At 40.6% G+C, this 20,354-nt stretch overlaps 1 protein-coding gene and 1 long non-coding RNA gene across 3 annotated transcripts in view; one reads left to right on the top strand and one right to left on the bottom strand.

Moving 5' to 3' along the window:
- Positions 1-6,523: 6,523 nt before the first annotated feature.
- On the bottom strand, positions 6,524-7,559 carry LOC147016254 (histone H2A-like). The gene has a single exon (XM_085844820.1). It carries the CDS (start codon positions 7,439-7,441, stop codon positions 7,025-7,027), a length of 417 nt encoding a protein of 138 aa, XP_085700946.1. The 5' UTR covers positions 7,442-7,559; the 3' UTR covers positions 6,524-7,024.
- An 895-nt stretch (positions 7,560-8,454) lies between these two features.
- The window catches only part of LOC147016251 (uncharacterized), a 176,598-nt gene continuing 164,698 nt past the window's right edge, over positions 8,455-20,354 (top strand). For both annotated transcript variants that reach the window (XR_015049011.1, XR_015049009.1), the window contains exon 1: positions 8,455-8,569. This is a non-coding gene — a long non-coding RNA (uncharacterized LOC147016251). The remainder of the gene's footprint in view (positions 8,570-20,354) is intronic.

Here is a 20,354-nt window from a genome sequence, read left to right as displayed (position 1 = left end):
TGTGTGTGTGTGTGTGTGTGTGTGTGTGTGTGTGTTTCGTTGGTTATCTCCACATGTGGGTTTCAGAAGGTGAAACGGAGTCCTCCTAGGTCTTGAAGTATCAACCTCCTTTTTGGGTATGGGATCATGATTCATGGATCAAGCTGTGAAGTTTTCTTGGTCTCAAAGCTTTGGACTGAGGGCTTTTTTCAGGATCATCACTGAGCACCAAACAGCTTCCAACAGTAGTTTGTTTGCAGTTATATTCCATGGGATGGTTTTTTAAGACCTCAATGAAGTTATTCTTTATCATTCCCGTTGCTCCAATTAACACTGGTACAATTTCGTTGCTCATTAGCTTCTTGAATCTTTTGACTTAATTTTTGAAATCCTGGTATTTGGTCATTTTCTTGATTTCTACATTGTTGACCCAAATTCGCTGGGGACTGACACCTCAATAAACAATGCCGTGTTTTCTTTTTTTGCACCTAAGTACTATATTGGGTCGCAATGCTTTGTTTTCTGTGTTCACGTTTGATGGGATCAGGTCATATGTGAGCATTATATCCTTGTTTTCAGTGATTGCTTTTGGAGGTTTTGGGGTTTTTTTGCATAGCAAGTCCAGACTCGTGGAAGAGGTTGCAAACTGAATGGACCAGGATGCAACAAGAAAAAAAGGACAGTAGAGATAGGGGGAAAGCATCAAGCGCAGAGCTGAAGGGGGACTCTAAAAAAACAATGGGTGCAGGGAGGAATGGGGGGCAGGAGAGGACACCTGGAGTGGACAAGATACAGAAGGAAACTCCCAGGTGGGAAAAACTGGAAACCTGGAAGGAGGAGGATCTGGGGTGGGAGTTAACGAGGGAAGAAAAGATCATCATTTTGGATTGGGAATGATCTGAGATGGTGGTGAACATCTGTCTTGAAGACCTGGTTTATGTTTCCATGTTTTCTGGAACTGGGTTATTGAAGTTTTTACAAATATGCCAGTGGATTACTCTACATACTCATGCCTTTTTGTGTGTTTACAGCTGTTCTCACGTGATTGTTTTTTTTACATCCTGAAAGGAAGTGACTCATGCTTTCTGTTTTGACTTTGCAGAACCTACACCTCTCTGATTGATTAAATCTTGCCATTTTATTAAAGCCATTCATATAGTGTCCTTCGTCTTAGGCATTTATTATGATTATTCTTCATCCCAGTTGAGCTCACCCCTTCTTCGCCACTCCGCTGAGCCTTCTTTGTCTATGCCCAATCTGTCAAGCTCCTTTTTATAACTCCCTGCTTTTTTTATCGTTCTCCTAGTTGTTAGTATTTATCTATTCATGTTTCACCTTGTATTTTTATTTTGTGTTTTTTGCAATCATTGGGGCTGTATTTATGGCTGTTTCGGTTTCATGTGTGACATCTTCTATTCCCCCTTCTTGCAGCGCTTGTGCTGTGTGCAATTGTGCCGAGTTTGAAATGTCCCCGGTGTCCCGGTGTCCTCCCCCCCCCCCCCACGTGCCTCAATTGAGCCAATGACGGCCGTCCAGTAGATGGCAGTGCGTAACCTAGACGGAAATGGTGACAATTGACGGAAATACCCGAGTATTTCAATGGAAATTTGTGAAACTAATGTTATATATGTGAAAAGCATTGAATTTATTGCTTGACGGAAAAAAACCAAGAAACACTCCCCTCTCATGTACGAACGAATGAAAGACGTCATTTCCGCCCACCATGGCATTTCGCGCCGAACGCTGAAAGCTAAGTTCTTCTTATGCCATCATTCTCTTTAATATGAGCTATAAACAAGTGTTTCGTCATGCATTAGTAGTTGAAATTTACTTACAATTCTGGCAGATATTGGTGACAAAGTGATAAGTGGTTCTTTCAATAACATTAGCGTCTGCATTTGCTTCACCACACACGCTGTATTGAAGGATTTCACTTGTTTTTTTTGGTTATTTGTTAATGTTTTGGAAGGTGCGTTTGGGAGACCTTTTCTGGCTTGCTGTCTTAATGTTTACATACAATTTGGGTTCGGTAGTGTGTTGAACTTTTCACGTACTCAGCCAATCCTACAGTTGTCACTCTCTGCACTTGGTTGATTTCCATCAGTCTGCTTCCGAATTGTCTCAGCAAGTCAGCAGGTACATTCTTGGAATGCATTGATTTTGTCAAACATTTTGTGGATGGTGAGTTTTCTTGTTTTGATTTCTAGTTTATTGATTTCTGCTTGTTGCCAGTTTATTATTCTGCAACTGTATTGGAATACTGGTACTGCGAGTTGGTTTATGGCTTTGATTTTATTTATTCAGGAGAGGTACATTTTCAGGATCTGCCTTATTCTACGCAGGTATTCTTTGGTAATTGTTTTTCACATTTGTTTGTGACATATTTGGTGGCCGTTTTATACTCCAACATATTTGTATTACGTTTAATTTTCAAGTTGCTGTGTTGTATTTTGGTCAATTTTTATGTTGTCTGTTTTTTGTGGTTTACCTTGTTTGAATGCGCACTGAGCTCACTTATCTCGGCCAAATTCCATTTGAATATCTTCGAGTAGCATTTCACCAATTTCAGTTGTTCTGCCAATTTTTCATCGTTTGGTGCGAATAGTTTTAAATCATCCATGTCAAGTCGATGTGTCACCTTTCCTGTTTCTTTGGACATTTTTATATTGGATTAAAGGATGTATCCGCATCCTTGCTCATTAATGAGGTTGCTCAGTGGGTCCAGAACCAAGCAAAACAGGAGGGGGAAAGACTATCTCCCTGAAAGTTCCTGTGACAGAGCTTCACTCCTGATATTTCAATCTTTCCTTTTGTGTGCTGTTATACCAGATTTGGGAATTCAGAGCTTTATTGTTTTCTCAATCAGTTTGATTATTTGAGGATTGATTTTGTACACTTGCATGCATTTTATCATCAAGGAATGTGGGATATTATCAAAAGCTTTTTTTATCATCCATCCAGGCTGTGGACAGTTTGGTTCTTCACGTTTTACAATTTTTGAGTCTGGCCTTGTTAAGTAGTAGGTGGTCCATTGTTCCATAGCATCCTCTCCAACATCCCTTCTGTTCTGCCTTCAGGCTTCCTTGTTGTGTTTGGCCAGAAAATCAGATGTGCCAACCTATATTAAATAATACGGGAGTTTTGAAACGACGTGTGGATGCAAACGAGGCCTTTCACGCATGTGCTGTGTGTTTTTCAGTGATTCACTTCTGCTTGCATGGGCATTTTTAACCTGCCATTCGCTGGAGTAAAATCTTAGTCAAATAATCTTTTAAAAATAATTTTCAGCACTTAAACGAAAGCATGGCAACTTCAAAATGGTGAACCATAATCGTTGTGTTCCTGGATGCTTTTTGTCTTGGACTCTCAAAAATATAGGAAATACGAGAAATATCCATGGATGAAAGGTGTTGAGTTCCTATCATTTCCTGTTGATACAAGCAAGCACTGGCAGTGGATAACACACAAACACTTCTCATTTTAGCAATATATGCAAAAAATCGAGCACAATTTCTCTTGTGGCCCCGGAACCAAAAAACAATATTGCTGTGGAAATTGCTTCTCGGGGTTAATAAATGCTTCATACAATGGAGTTATTTCCTTCACGATTGTTCACAATAAATGTAAAGTAATTAATTATGATAGATATGCGTCGCTATTTTGTCGAGAGAGACCGATGTCCACCTCCCCAATTTCCCATCTGGCCTGGGCCTATTATCAGCTTTGCACAAACCATACTATGGACCAATTTTATTCATACTTGGTCCAAAGACAACACATGATGGTATACATAAGCACATAATTTAGTTTCGTGATGCAATCAAAGATGGCCAACTGGCGGCCATTTTGGTTGTTAAAAAAACCCCGATGTTAAACACGCCCTCAATCATTTCTCGGAAATACATTTACCGATGTTGAAATTTGGCACACAGTTAATAAATGATGGCTTACAGAAGCATGCCATGTTTTTTTCGACTGTTGGCCATTTTGTTACATAAATGTATCCCCAACCATTTCCTGAACATGCATGGTCTGATTTTGTTCAAACTTTGCACAAGCACAATACCCAATGGCATACATGTGCACATCACCTTATTTTGCAATCTGATCAAAAATGGCTGACTGGTGGTGAAAAAAACGCGGTGACCATTTTCGTGGTGAAAAAAAAGTTTTGAACACGTCCTCGACCATTTCTCAGAAATGGATTTACCGATTATGTTCAAACTTGGCACACAGATAATGAATCATGGCTTACATTGCACGCCATTTTCTTTCGACATCAGATATTGGATGGCCAAACTGATGGCCATTTTTTTTATTTAAACGTGTCCTCAACCATTTCTTTAACATGCTTGGTCCAATTTTGTTCTAACGTGGCACAATAACAGAACATGATGGAATACACGTGCATCTCACTGAATTTTGCGATCTGATCAAATATGGCTGACTGGTAGACTGGCAGCCATTTCGATTGTTTAAAAACTCAATATTGAACACGTCCTCAACCATTTCTGACACATTTCCCAATGATGTTCAAACTTGGCACACATATAATGAATGATGGCTTACATCGTCATTTTTTTTCGAGATCCAATCCAAGATGGCCGACTCGAAGCCATTTTGTTACTTACGCAATCTTGACAAATCATACGCAATCTTCCATGTCACATGATCACTCAAGTCAGTTGCGCATACAAATAAATCTTGTAAATATGGACAAGGCCTTTATCTCTGGACTCGGTTTAACATTTCTATGAATGCAATTCGTATCCATTTTCTTGTGTTCTGTCCAAAGGTCAGTTCAGTTCTGCCGAAACAGTTTATTGGCAAGGGTTATAGTCGGTGGGTTGCCATCCCTCTCCCAGCAGCAGAGGGCAGGAATTTGGAATTCATTAATGGTACTGGCGATAGCTCACCGACACCGTGGAATCTTTTAACAGCCACCAATGGCAGAAGACAGGACGGGACACCGTTTAACATCTGTCCAAGGAACGATGCACACATTGAGGAATCACCATGCCCACGAAACACCAGGAGTTGAAAGTTGGATTGGGATTCGAACCGACGAGACACTTTAGAAGTGTGTGCATCCCTCTATATCCGAGCCATCCTGTCAGCCCCATATGAATGCCACTGCATCCTCAAGTATGCTGTCCCTTGAGTTACCTTTTCAAGCTGGCTGTTCAATCTGCTTGTAATTTTGTGGATCTTAACGATCCTTCAATATTTTTGGACCTCCACTGCATGTTGGTTCTCCTCCAATAGATGTGGGTGAATACTTTTTTTTAATGTATAAATGAACACGTGAAGACTTGTGGACTCAGCTTTGGCATCTATTTAACACGTATGCAAACATGGCAGAAGCTGATACCTCCTTGAATAATCTCTCCCCAATGAGCACTTAATAAATATATGACCCATTCTTACTTATGGTTGGTATCATATTTGGTGTGGGTCGCCTTGCCAAGGATGACGGTGGTCCTGGTAGATGCTCTTGAAACATATCCTTACCAGATAACCAACTCTAATCAGGTCACCGACTGCAGAAACTGACTGAAGTCACTGGAATAGAAAACATTGAGGGTCATGCAAGGCTTTACCCACTCTTCCCAACTGATGATAGCGGTAGGAGTTTGGCTAAGGTTACCAGCACACAATGGCCAACTCTTGAAGGTGCTGGAGGGTCTTCAAGTCCACAAGTGATTGCTTGCAAAGTTGGCCTCGCTTCTCATACGTACTATGCCGACCAACCTGCGAAGCACCAGGACCTTTTCCAATGAGGGCAGGAATCTCCTGGCAGGTTGGTGCATCCGACAAGTCAGGCTCAGACTATCAAAAACAATTTCAAGATGAACGTGATGCCAAAACGGGGGAAGTGCCATATAATGAAAAAAAACAAAAAAAAACAAAATGAGACTGGACTATTCTGTTGGAAAGATGGCATCTCGGTTGAAGAAGTCTGTGGTCAAAGATGAAATCAGATGAAAACATCCAGTGAACTGCTATTAAGGGATTACTTTAACCAATCATTTTAAAAACACATTTTTAAACATTATATAAATGGAAGAGCAATCCCATTATTGTATCGGGTATCTTTGGACTGGAAACAATAACCATCTTTTGCCTTGCGATTGCATTGCAACGTGAGAACCCACAAATGTTTAATTTTAAATACGAGCAGGTGATGTGTGCACCGAGCCCTGTTCCCTTATCTCGAGTTTAACTAAATAATTTCAATTGATGCAGCACAGGCATGATGGGCCAAACGGCCTCTTGCATCAAAATTCCTTGTGCATCTCACATTACATTCCTTTTCCACCAAGTGCACAAAAGTGTTCATCCATTCCTACCCCATATTCATCACCTTCGTGCAGAGACAACCTTAAAGACTCAGAACCTGCATTAGTGGTTACTTTGTGAATGCCAATTGTCTACATCCTCGAAATGGACGATCATTCACTGCTACAATGGAAATAATCCCAAATCAATTTCAGAAATCGATACGAAACGTGGTGAAAAAAATAAAATACCAAAAACAAATAACTTCAGAATCAACAACTTTAATATCTCAGAGAACAAATGGAGGGAGACAAGAGGAATAAAAAAATAAAAATAATCCAACAACAACCATCAATGGCACCCCACCCCCCCCATCATGAGCAATTGGAAAAAACGAGCAGGTTGTGCCATCACCTGTCGGCACACGAGACCATAAAACGGACGTACGAAGGCGCGAGACGGACATCGGTTAAAGGAACATGACCGAACTCGCGCAGGGCCCGGAGAGAGAGGGGGGCCCGGAGAGAGAGGGGGGCCCGGAGAGAGAGGGGGGCCCGGAGAGAGAGGGGGGCCCGGAGAGAGAGGGGGCCCGGAGAGAGAGGGGGGCCCGGAGAGAGAGGGGGCCCGGAGAGAGGGGGGCCCGGAGAGAGAGGGGGGCCCGGAGAGAGAGGGGGCCCGGAGAGAGAGGGGGGCCCGGAGAGAGAGGGGGGCCCGGAGAGAGAGGGGGGCCCGGAGAGAGAGGGGGCCGTTCATGTCCGTCCCGCCATCAGTACTCCTGAGACTGGGAAGGCTTGTCGGGAGAGCGGGTCGCCACCGGTCCGTGTCCAGATCTCTTTGGCAGCAGCACGGCCTGGATGTTGGGAAGCACGCCGCCCTGGGCGATGGTCACTCCCTCGAGCAGCTTATTCAGCTCCTCGTCGTTCCGAATGGCGAGCTGGAGGTGGCGCGGCATGATGATAATCTTCTTGTTATCCTTGGCGGCGTTACCAGCAAGCTCCAAGATCTCGGCGGACAGGTACTCGAGCACGGCCGCCAACAACACAGGAGCTCCGGCGCCGATCCGGTCCGCGTAGTTAGCCTTGCGCATGAGGCGGTGAACGCGTCCAACGGAGAACTGCAGTCCGGCACGGGACGACCGTGACTTCGGACTCGCCTTGGCGCGGGTCTTCCCTCGGCTCGACATGTTCACCAAGCAACGTAGGCCTCAAAACCCCCACCGACAAGACCAGGAATGAGAGGAAAGAAGAGAAGAGAAGACCACGTGCGCTGCGAGCTGTATCGGCGGAAGCAGAAGCGTTGTCCCGTCATCCGACGAAATCGGTTTTTATGAATACGCAAGTGGGCGGAGCGAACGGGTTTACATCCAATGAAAATGCGGTTTACAGAAATGCTCGGCCAATCACTTTGAAGCATGCAGGAAACGTTGATTTTTCGGCGGGATAACCGAACGATGACGACAAACTAAACTTGTATGCCTTTTATATGTTCGTGAATCAATTGCTCTTATGCTATTAATAATATATTCTGAATTAACAAGGAAATTGGACGCAAGAGAAGGCCGTTCGGCCCACCATGCTTGCGCACACCAACACCAGATAAACTTGATCCATCAAGCGAATGACTTCACTCACATCACTGAGGGGATGTGGGGGGAGTAGTGGGGCCGAGAAACCGTGACAAGCTCAGGGACATCACCAGGGTGTTAACAAATGGGGGGAAAAATTGTGCTTTCTTTTGGTGTGGTTTATTTATTTAATTATATTTACTGTCTTTTATTATTAATATTATTTTTAATTGGGGGTGTGGGGGTGGACGATCAGGGTTTTCGGGTGGCTAATGTACAACAAGAACAAATATGGAATAGGCAAAGGCTGAAAGCGAACGTCGAATTATTCTTACATTCGCTTCTGACTTTACCTCTAACTTGTGGGTTTGATTTCTATCTTGCGAATATTAAACGCTGTGCGGTGTATAAACACGATCGGGTTTGATGTCTATCTTGCGAATATTAAACGCTGTGCGGTGTATAAACACGATCGAGTTTGATTTCTATCTTGCGAATATTAAACGCTGTGTGGTGTATAAACACGATCGAGTTTGATTTCTATCTTGCGAATATTAAACGCTGTGCGGTGTATAAACACGATCGGGTTTGATTTCTATCTTGCGAATAAAAAATAATTGAATTAATAAATAAATAAACACTTGGAGGGCAGATTGAGACGGAGGAGGGTGTTTCCTCGTCCTTCCCGTATGACCGGAAGTCAAATGTGCCACGATTGTTGCTACTATGTGCGTTGCACTCTTCCAGGTACGAAGTTTCTTTCAGTCCAGGTCACAGTACCGAGAAAAACGTGACGCGACCGCGAGGAGGAGCACAAAATTGGTCCTTCAGTATTAATATATAGATTATGTCAACGTCACTTTGTTCTTTCTCTCTATCTCTCTCTCCCCCCTCATAAAACGCAATTGCAATCTCATTTTTCGCTCACTTGGAATGTCGTTCCGGGGAGCTTATGGGATGTCACGTCGTCCGTCCGTCCCTCCGCATATACTTGCAACTTCTTCTCCGAAACTACACATATGATTTCGATGAAACGTTACCACAATTTTCAGCACCGTGAATGTACCAAAGTTTGTTCATGGCATTAAAAAAAATCGGGACCTAAGGGGGTCTGTGGAGGTTGCCCCCCAAAATAAGGGTTTCCTTATTCTCAGAAACTTCACATGCAGCTCTTATGAAACTTGACCACAACCTTCATCACCTGTGATATACTGAAGTTTGCTCGTGGCATTAAGAAAATCTGGATCTGAGGTGGTCGGTCTACGGAGGGAGTTTATGGGGGGGGTCTCCCCCTCCCCCAAAAATAGATATTTGCTTTCTTCTCAGAAACGACACACAAATTCCGATGAAACTTGATGACAACCTTCATCACCCATGATCTACCAAAGTTTGTTTGTGACATTAGAAAAATTGGGCTCTGAGGGGGTCCAAAGGGGGTTGACCCCCCACCCCAATATATGTATTTGCTTTCTTCTCAGAAACTACACACACAATTGTGATGAAACTTGATCACAACTTTCATTACGCATGATGTACCAAAGATTGTTAAAAAAATATATATTGGGGTCTAAGTGTGTACCGAGGGGAGGTTGGGTTGCCCCCGAAAAGAGGTACTTTCTTCCTTCTCAGAAATTATACACACAATTCCGATGAAACTTGACCACCGCCTTCATCACCAGTGATGTACAAAAGTTTGTTCACGACATTAAAAAAAAAATTGGTGTCCAAGGGATTCTACTCAGGGGGTTGCCCCTCAAAATATGTATTTGCTTTCTTTAAATCCACACACACAATTTCAATGACACTTGACCACAACCTTTATCACCCGTGATTTACCAAAGTTTGTTCGTAGGCATTAAAAAAAAATCCATAGGTATTTACTTTCTTCTCCATTACATATTTTGTGGGTCATCCATGCCTACCACTGGTTGCCTGGTTATCTTATCCAGCCGCTACCAGGTGAGCGCCCAGGGCTACTGCTCCTCTGTTTGAAATTGGCTTATTGTCTGTCGGCTCTGAAATCCCTTCTGGACAACATTGTTGTCAAGAGACTGCCAACTGGTTGGTACTGGCCATTCAGCAGCAAAAAAGAAAAGGGTTTGTGTGTAAGCCTGGAGTTGATGTTTTGATTGTTGTGTTGCTTTGAATTCAACAAAACTCGGTTCTTATTTTTCTTGCTTAATTCCTGACAGTAAAATGATACCAGCTCTTTATTTTATTTTTGAAACATCTTATTTTTAATTTTCAGGCCGAAATTTGATTGCACGCCAGGATTGCCACCACAAGGTTTTTGACCGTAGTGGGAATCAGAGTTATAATAACATTTGGAATGCCGCAAGGTTGTATAAGTTGACATAAACAGCCATGAATAGAGTTGGTTCACAAAGATGAAAGACAAGTTGTTCGTCTTGTTCCCATCCAACGTGATCATCAAAGCAGACTTCAATTTGCTCGTAATCCTGCAAACATGAGTGTGTGAGATTTGAACGCTTTGATGTCCATAATAACGGTGTGATGGCTTTCCAACGTTCAAAACCGCTGACCTATTCATACCTGTAGAATAATGACCGCTTTTTGAATGATGTGCCTGAATTTATTAAGACATTAAGGTTGCATTGACTTTCTGCATTATCAACGACGGTGCTTTGTCTGCAATCAGCTACTGGTGTGAGATATCCATTGTAGACTAACACTTTTTGGTGCTTTCGGGTTGTGCTTCGTCTTCACTGAATCTCGATTTCCTAATCTCTTAACATTCATTATTTTGCACAGGTGGATAAATGTTCTGCACCCACCCAGAGCACTACATTATAAGGTGATGAGAAATGCATACAGCGTTCCCAACGTGACCTGGCTCGACAACGTATATCATGCCAACACCGTATATCATGCCAACACCGTTTCCTTTGACTTGAGGATCAGTCTCATGACTACAATTACTCCAAAGTCTCATTATCATGTGAAACGAAGAAGAAAGCACAAATGTCGTCATGAAGACAACAATCCCTCAGTTTCACGTGCCAGTTTCCACGACCTTGCACTTTTCTACGTGAACTACTGGCTGACATTCCTCAAAGGCATCCAAACTATTTTGCATTATTTTATTTTGAGGCATTTAACTTTCTTATTGGTTTGGTGTAATCTGCAAATTTAGATAAAATGTTCAAAACTTCCACCTATACATCATATTCATATATAACGGTGATAAAACTAGAGCGACATTCAGAAGAGCACATAACTCCGCCAGGCTGAACTTGTATATACATTTTGTCTCCCACTGAAAGGCCGAAACTGCATCTGGACCATTCGTCCTTGTCACACACCAAAATCGAATTGGTTTGTTTTTGTCACCTACCAACTCATCCACCACGTTTTGAAATACCATGCTATGTATCGTTTTTGATGCCCATCCTTCAATGGTGAAAAATCATTTGCATAATAAAAAAATTCTCGTATCCGGATCCGAATTCGGAGCTTCACCAAAATCGAACCAATTCATCCATGTCACACACCCAAACTGTTCATCAAGTTTCGTCTGAATCCATTCATAACTTTTTCAGATATCTTGCTTCGGTGAAAACAACTTTGGTGGTGGAGGTAATTCATGGACTTGGCACTGATCACTGTGACACTCCACCAGTTACTGTCCTTCATCCCAACATCCCAAAACGCACTGCAACAAATCCCATAATCTAAGCTGAATAATGTGGACTTACAACATCAGAAGTCTATGCTCCAACCTCAAGGATCTTTCTTTACATGTGGTTGCAGCCTCTCCAGACTTCCTGTACATAATTGAAAGCTTTACTTTGCAAGATATTCTGGACTCCCTTGTCTTTCCCATCCTGGCATGAATTTTGCATCGCCTTCATGGGATCAACCCATGTCCTGGTGGTGATATTGCACTTCATCTCTCTCCCTCTCCGACTCCGTCTCCGTCTCGTCTCCGTGTCTCTTTCTCTCCCCGTCCTCCTCTACAACATATTTTGTCTTTGCATTGCTGCTAGTGATGAGTGTCATTTACGAATCACTCTGCCAATGTGGACTCTGTGCATGATACATAACCAAGTCCTTGTTTCTTTTCTGTCGTAATTTTAACAACCAACATTTTGTTTGACTTTAAATTGTTACTTTCATCACAAACGATGGTGTCACAACAAAGTCCAACTCAGAGGCAGCAGTTCTATCATTGTCAGTTTTCTGGTTGAAATCGTGCTCAATTGGTCGAGCTCACTTCTGTGACGTGGTCCTGACCAACATCCCTCATAATATCCTCTACTTCTCATATGCTCCTGGAACATCATTTGTCTGAGTACTGTAGATCATATCACAGGGATATGATGTACTTTAACGTTTGTTAAAGTACATCATATCCCATCATATCCCTGGCTCTGTTCTGTGATAATCCCAGATGCCAACAACTGTGGCAGTTCAAGTGGTTTGGGCTGCACTCTTCTCTATCTTGCGCTGACAGGCCTCACGTCCCCACTGCTCGAAACATAAATGACACTTGGAATTTATTTCACATCGTCCTTTCTCTAATACATCTATTTATTCCCTCCCACCTCCAGACTTCATGCCCTCTCCCCAGACCTTGTTACATGGAGCCATATGGAGAAGCTCTTGCTATCAACTGCTCATCTTCTCAGACTGGAAGTCTAATTTGCAATTCCATGGAAGGATTTTGTATGCAGTACTGTATGTTTTTTTTTTTATCATCAACCCATGGTACCTTCCCGTTAGGCCTAACAGTTTTTCAAACAGAAACTTGATGTGATCTTTAAAGTTCACACCAAAGTATACTCCATATTGAGGGATGATTTGGGGAAAAAAATGGCCCCCCCATTCAAATGTGTACACATTGATCTGCTCATGGACTCCTAGAGTGAAGTCATTAGCATTTAACAGCCATAACTTTTATTCTAGATTTTTTTCTGAACTACCAATATTTTAAAAGACGCCAAAATACAGAGCTCAAGCACTACTTCGAGAGATTGCTAAATCGCTAATTTGTACTTCTTCTCCTTGTGGTTCTTCCCCTCTCAAAACAATGTAAAACTGTAGCCCGACCGACCTCAATAACTGCTGAAGCCATGATGGTGATTCCAACGTGGGGAAGTTACTTTGTCTCTGTTCTAGTGCATGCAACCCCAAATGAAAATAAAATAAAATAAACCAATGTCACCCGTAGGGTGACCCGTATCTTGCCAAAAGGTGACCAGGTGTGACTTCTTTAAGGTCACACTGAAGTGAACAGAGCTGCTATCCACCAGGAGCGACTCCTTGAGGAATATCTGCCTACGAGAGATTCTGATGATAATCGTTCTACAGAGTAACCATGAAAAATATGCTTTTGCCTCATAAAGTCACCAAATGACGTCATAATGTCTCAAGCTTGGCATATCTAGAAAGCACTCATCGAGGTGTTCAATTTGAGATACTACACGATATGGTTCCTAAAACTTGAAAATTTGACCTTGGGGTCAAATGTTTGACCTGAGGCGCGAACCATGAAGGTCAAGGCCAATCGCCACCAAAAATTAATCAGCTGAGCGCCAGACCATGAACTATATTCCCATGAAGTTTGAAGACGATCCGATCAAAATTACTCAAAAAATAAGGGTTTCGTCGACTCCCCTGATTTGCGACAAAATGACCTTGACCTTTGACCTTGACTTTCAAAATTTTATGTGCTGAAAGGGACCTCTATAGGCCTCTGATATGCGAAGTTACAAAAATTTCCAATGACAACTGTGCTCTGCAGAATGATTTATACGTGATTACAGACCAAAAAAAAAACAAAACATATGAAGGTCAAGGCCAATCGCCACCAAAAATTAATCAGCTGAGCGCCAGACCATGAACTATATTCCCATGAAATTTGAAGACGATCCGATCAAAATTACTCAAAAAATAAGGGTTTCGTCGACTCCCCTGATTTGCGCCAAAGTGACCTTGACCTTTGACCTTGACCTTCAAAATTTTATGCTCTGAAAGGGACCTCTATAGGCCTCCAATATGCGAAGTTACAAAAATTTCCGATGATAACTGTGCTCAGCAGAATTTTTTATACGTGATTACAGACAAAAAAAAAAAACATACAAGCTGACTAACATATCTTGCAAAACTTCGTTTTGGCAAGATAAAAACATGAATCGTTTTATTAGGAAAAGAAATCAATCGTAAATGTGGATTCAACCAAACCAGGCCAGGATTGTGGGAGAAGGGACAGGGACACTGGACAGAACCATTCCAAAAGCGATATATCCAAACCATCCCCCAAATAAACTGGAACAAGTATTAAAACAATTTAATAACAAAATATATAAAACATCAAGCGTTTTATTATTTTTAAAAACGATAATCGCACATCAACATTTCCGCATATGTGGTGGTAATACACATCGTGGACTGGAACAAAAGCCAGGATTGAAGGGGGGAGGGGTTGAGTGTACATAGAAGCCGCATTTAATAACATAGATAGAATTAATCCGTACGAAAATAACAAAATATAAAACATGAAGCATTTTATTACTTTAAAAAAAATTGCAGAAAAGAGAAAAGAAAATTTAAAAAACAAAATGTAAAAACATCGAGAGATGAAATCTCAGAAAAACAACCAAACAAGGTTGGGAAGATGCCACAACATGGCACCACAATCCTTATGAATTACCATCACGACATCTTTTGATGTCCGTCGTTCCATCACAAACACACAACAAAAGTAAAATGTTAAAAGATCCGTTCAGTTTGAAAATTTTTGAGGGTCACCTTGGGCCCAAATTGTATTGATGATTGATGACGTCATCGGTCACGTGATTCGGTAGCCATTTGTTTTTTTTTCAACATCATAACCTTCAAAAATCTTCTCCGAAATGGCTGAATAGATCGAGGCGAAACTTTACACGTATGATCTGATCACCTATCCATGAGGAACAAAAAACTATCCACGTATGACGTCATAGGTCACATGGTTTGGCAGCCATGATTTTTTTGAAGAATAAACCTTGAAAAATCTACTTCAAAATTGGCTTGACAGATCGAGGGGAAACTTCACCCCCAAGCCTTGGGGGTACCAGGGTGTTCATGAATAATGAATAGGTCACATGGTCTGGCAGCCATATTGGATCGAACAAAAATCTTGAAATAATTTCTCTTGAACCGCCTCATGAATCGACATGAAATGTCAAAATTCTGATCTTTTATACCTGGTCTTTTCTAAATTTCTACCTGGTCGGATGCATGGTCTGGCAGCCAGAATTATTTAATATGTTGAATCTGGGTTCAGGGATTTAAATCAAACTTGGTACAAGTATGTATAGTGATATAATAATGTGGGCGGAGTCACATCTGGAGATGTCGTGACGTGAAAGAGTGCCCCTCTAATTTTATACATTGTATAGGCTTCTGGAAGAGAAATGACACAGATCAAATCAGGACACAACATAACAAAGGGTACAGCAGGAGAAAAGGTAAAAACCAACAGCAGGGTGGAGGAAGAAAGTGGACGGAGATGGACAAACAAGGGATGCAGGTAATGATGAGAGGTAAGGGAGAATGCAAAGGGTGGACAATGTGGATACATACGTAAAATTGTGTTTGACCAGTTTGGAATTTTTATCATGGTCTGAGGAGAGGGAAAAGGCTGCTGCCTGTCTGTCAGAAGGATAAGAGACGTCATGGCAGAGGGTGGAGTCATCAACAAAGAGATAAAGAGGATTTTCCAGAGAGTCAGTGAGATCATTGATGAAAATTAGGAATCATATGGGGCCTAGAACACTGCTTTGGGGTACTCCAGCCTTGATGGGGAGAGGAGATGAGAGGGTTCCATTGAGAGCCACACTTTTTCTCTGAGAGTGGAAGAAGTCAGTAATCCAAGAGTGGAGTTGGCATTGTATTCCATAGGAGGTATCAAAGGCTCGAGATATGTCCAGAGAGACGGCCCTGATATCGAGGGCATCCACCATTGTTGGGAGAGTAGAAACAGCATGCCCCTTGGAGATGATCTGAGATGGGGCTATTGGAGAAAAGGAATGATTTTATGTCAACTGTGATGATGGATTCCATGATCTTGCTGATGAATGGAAGTAAAGAAATTGGGCTATATTTAAGGGGATATATTTTTGCACCTTTTTATGTAATTCTGTGAAGTTGGCTGATTTCCAAGCAGATGGAAGATGACTTATGGTAAATGACAGGGTGAAATTTGAGGGGAGAGAGTTGAAGCGCAAGAGCAGCAGAGCAGGTCTTTAGGACACGTGAGCTAATGCTGTCCGGTACAGTTGCAGAGTCCGAGCCGAGGTTTGCCAAAAACTTTTCCCCCTTTTCAGGTGTAAAGGATATGGAATTCAGGAGCAGTTGGGTATGACCGGGAAGGATTGGTACAGAAAGGGAAGGGTTCGTGACACAGGATTTTGAGCAAACACAGAATTGAGGCATTCAACCTTCTCATGAGCGGAGTCAGCTGTGATGCCATTTGAAGTGAGGAAAGGGATGGAAGGGGAGTACAAACCAGCGACCGAAGAATGTCGTTACAGCTGTGGAGGAACTCTGGGAAGCGTTGAAACAGCAAAGGGCTTACATTGGGTAGCCTTCCATGTTTGCTTTATGCAGCTTCTTTGGCTCTAAGAGCATGGGAGGAGTCGATTTATTTATATAATCTTAGCCACCTGGGTTTGATTTAGGTGAGAGCTTATTGGTTATTCCCTCCATTCACAGGTGAGACATGTGGGTGGGCCTTCGTTTTATTGACTTATTTGTTTATTTATTTATATGTTGACTGCTTTTGACATTAACACGTGGTGCATGATTGGAAGTCTCGTTGATGTGCATTTCTATCTGCACTGTCAGTGATAATTCGCCAACAAGTGATGGAACCTGTCCGGCAGCTGAGGAGGTGTGCAGCATTGGGATTCTCATTTCTGTCCTATTTGTGAATGTCTTTACAGCTGTGGAGGAACTCTTGGAAGGGTTTGAAACAGCAGAGGGCTGACATTGGGTCGCCTTTCGTTGTTGCTTTATGCAGCTTATTCAGCTGGTAGAGCACAGGAGGATTTGATATACATATATATATATATATATATATATATATATATATATATATATATATATATATATATATATATATATATATATATATATATATATATATATCGTGTTACGGCTGTGGAAATTCGCAGAGCACCATATACTGTAGGTCCTTAGATCAGTTATGTCGATAAGTCTGTGTTCAGATAGATTTCCCCACAATGTTTAACGGGAAATTATCCGTGTGCAGGGCTGTGATCTTTGAGTTAGCCGTTTTTCTTTTGCTATCGTTATTTTGGACCAACCGTTCACAACAACCACCTCCACCGCCAACATCGCTCTCATCAACCGCTCCACAACAACCACGATCACCACAACCATCTTCTCGTCAACCGCCAACATTCCCACAGATAATGAACAGCCGCCTTCAGAACAACCACCTTAACCACAACCACCCAACCACACCACCCTCACGACCACCACATAACACCAGCCACGCCACCATTACAACAACCACCGTAACCACCACAGCATTGCCACCTCGGCACACGGTTGCGAGAAGCCTGGCATTCATCGGGGGAAAGCAGACGATGGCCCCACCCCCCACCGAATAACATCTGCACCGGCCAACGCAGCAGGAGAATAACCCAACACCAAGAGTTATAAAGCCACACTACTTATGAAGATAGGAAATGAATGAGAAAGGCCCGATTCGGTGAGGAAAATGCCCTTCTTCTGGAAGTTTCCGGCGCGTGTTGGAAGAGGGGGGGGCGAAAGGGAGGGTCGAAGTACCGTGGTGATAAAAGGGCGTGCTGAACGCAAGTCGGAGAGTCGGCGCTGGAGGGTGTGAGGTGTGTGGAGGAGAGAAGAGAGTGTCGTGTCGGAGTTGTGGGCAGTGTGTGGAGCTGCGGTAGGGAGCTGGAAAGAGAGGAGCGCAGCGGAGCCAAGGCGCGCGGCCTGCCATTCCGTGCCTTACCGTGGGTCGTTGGAGAGGGGCCGTCGAGGGTCGCCCTAGCAAGTCACCACGAGGGTGAAGGTAGCCAGCCCGGTCTCTCGGAACCTTTGCGGTCTACATGGCTCCATGCCTATAAAGACCCCAAGAGGTCCAGTCTACCCCTCGTCTGTCCTGGGGTTTTTCCTTTGTTTCTTTGCCTTGTGGCGCCATGTCTTTAAGTAGAACTGTCGATAAGTGACTGTACATAATAAATAGACGGTGGTAGATCTTTGTCTTGCTCGCGTCTTGTCCCTACCCCCATTCATTGCATGATTGAATACGTGCATTGTTTGCATGCATGACTGCATAGCCGCATCTTTGACCGTATACGTGCATGTTTGGTTGTGAAATAAATGTGCTTGTTTAAATGACACCCGTTCGTTGCTTCCTTTTCCCTAATTGAACTTTCATATTGCACTCGGAATATAGTTGGTTGTTAAATAGCTGATAAAGTGATCGGGTCCAACGGGGCTGCGCGATAAATACCCCGCTCGGTTATCCAAAAACGAAGCGAGCTGCTTAAGCGGCTCGTTTCCAAGCGGCCCCGTTGAGGTACAGTCTATCGCTAGTCTGCCCGTGCGATTAATTAGGTATATCGACAATTCGGCGATTGACCCTGTCGCGCGGGTAGAATATTGACGAGGCTGTGGTGTGCTCAAAACTGGTTGGCTGGTTTTCAGCGTTGATCCGGAAAGCCGCGACTGGATTGTCCGTTCCGTGGGCGAAGCAGCCGCTATTGGTTAGGCGCGGTCGTTTGCACGCCGGCGGGAATCCACAACAATATATACCCATGTGTTTCATATATATATATATATATATATATATATATATATATATATATATATATATATATATATATATATATATATATATATATATATGCATATATATATATGCATATATATATATATATGCATATATATATATATATATATATATATATATATGCATATATATATATATATATATATATGCATATATATATATATATATATATATGCATATATATATATATATATATATATATATATATATATATATATATATATATATATATATATATATATATATATATATATATATATACATATATATATATATATACATATATATATATATATATATATATATATATATATATATATATATATATATATATATATATATATATATATATATATGCATATATATATATATATATATGCATATATATATATATATATATATATATATATATGCATATATATATATATATATATATATATATATATATATATGTATATGTGTATATATATATATATATATATATATATATATATATATATATATATATATATATATATATATATATATATATGCATATATATATATATATATATATATATATATATATATATACATATATATATATATATATATATATATATGCATATGTGTATATATATATATATATATATATATATATATATATATATATATGCATATATATATATATATATATATAAATATATATGCATATATATATATATGTATATATATATGCATATATATATATATATATATATATGCATATGCATATATATATATATATATATATATATGCATATATATATATGCATATATATATATATATATATAAATATATATATATATGGATATATATATATATATATGCATATATATATATATATATGCATATATATATATATATATATATATATATATATATATATATATATATATATATATATGCATATATATGTATATATATGTATATATATATATATATGTATATATATATATATATATATATATATATATATATATGTATATATATATATATATATATATATATGTATATATATGCATATATATATATATATATATATATATATATATATATATATATATATATATATATATATATATATATATATATATATATATATATATATATATATATATATATATATATATATATATGGTAAGAATACTGATTCTGGCTCACTTTTCCCCATGTAAATGAATGGGGATTTTCAGCGATTCCCTTTTTTTCCCTAAAAATAAACCCCTTTTATCCCAAGGTATATTTATTTGTCTCCCCTTTTAACCTGGAGGTTGAACCTCATTGAATTGAACACCTGGGGGTTGAACAGCTCACTCATTGAACCTATAAAGATTTGTTCATTCTCAAATTCCTTCAATAGTTTAATTTTCTTTGCACAATAATCCCCATCTAAAATATTGACAAACAAAACATTTGAATCTTTATATTTTTGAAGATACCCCTTTTGTGCCATTACGAAATGCTAAACTTCTCTTCATGCTCTTGTTTGACCACCTCCTGAGCCACAGGTTATTTTTTTGTTAAGCCCCGCCCACTTTTCTTTAAGCCCCGCCCACTTTTGCTAAGCCCAGCCCACTTTCCACAAGGTATTCAATAAGCCACGCCCACTTTTCTTTAAGCCCCACCCACTTTTGTTAAGCCCCGCCCACTTTGCACAAGGTATT

This window comes from Eptatretus burgeri, chromosome 11, assembly GCF_056783735.1.
Source record: "Eptatretus burgeri isolate ZD-2024b chromosome 11, Ebu_testis_v1, whole genome shotgun sequence".
Lineage (NCBI taxonomy): Eukaryota > Metazoa > Chordata > Myxini > Myxiniformes > Myxinidae > Eptatretus > Eptatretus burgeri.
The sequence above is the reverse complement of the archived record's forward strand: the minus strand, read 5'-3'. Positions and strand labels throughout refer to the sequence as shown.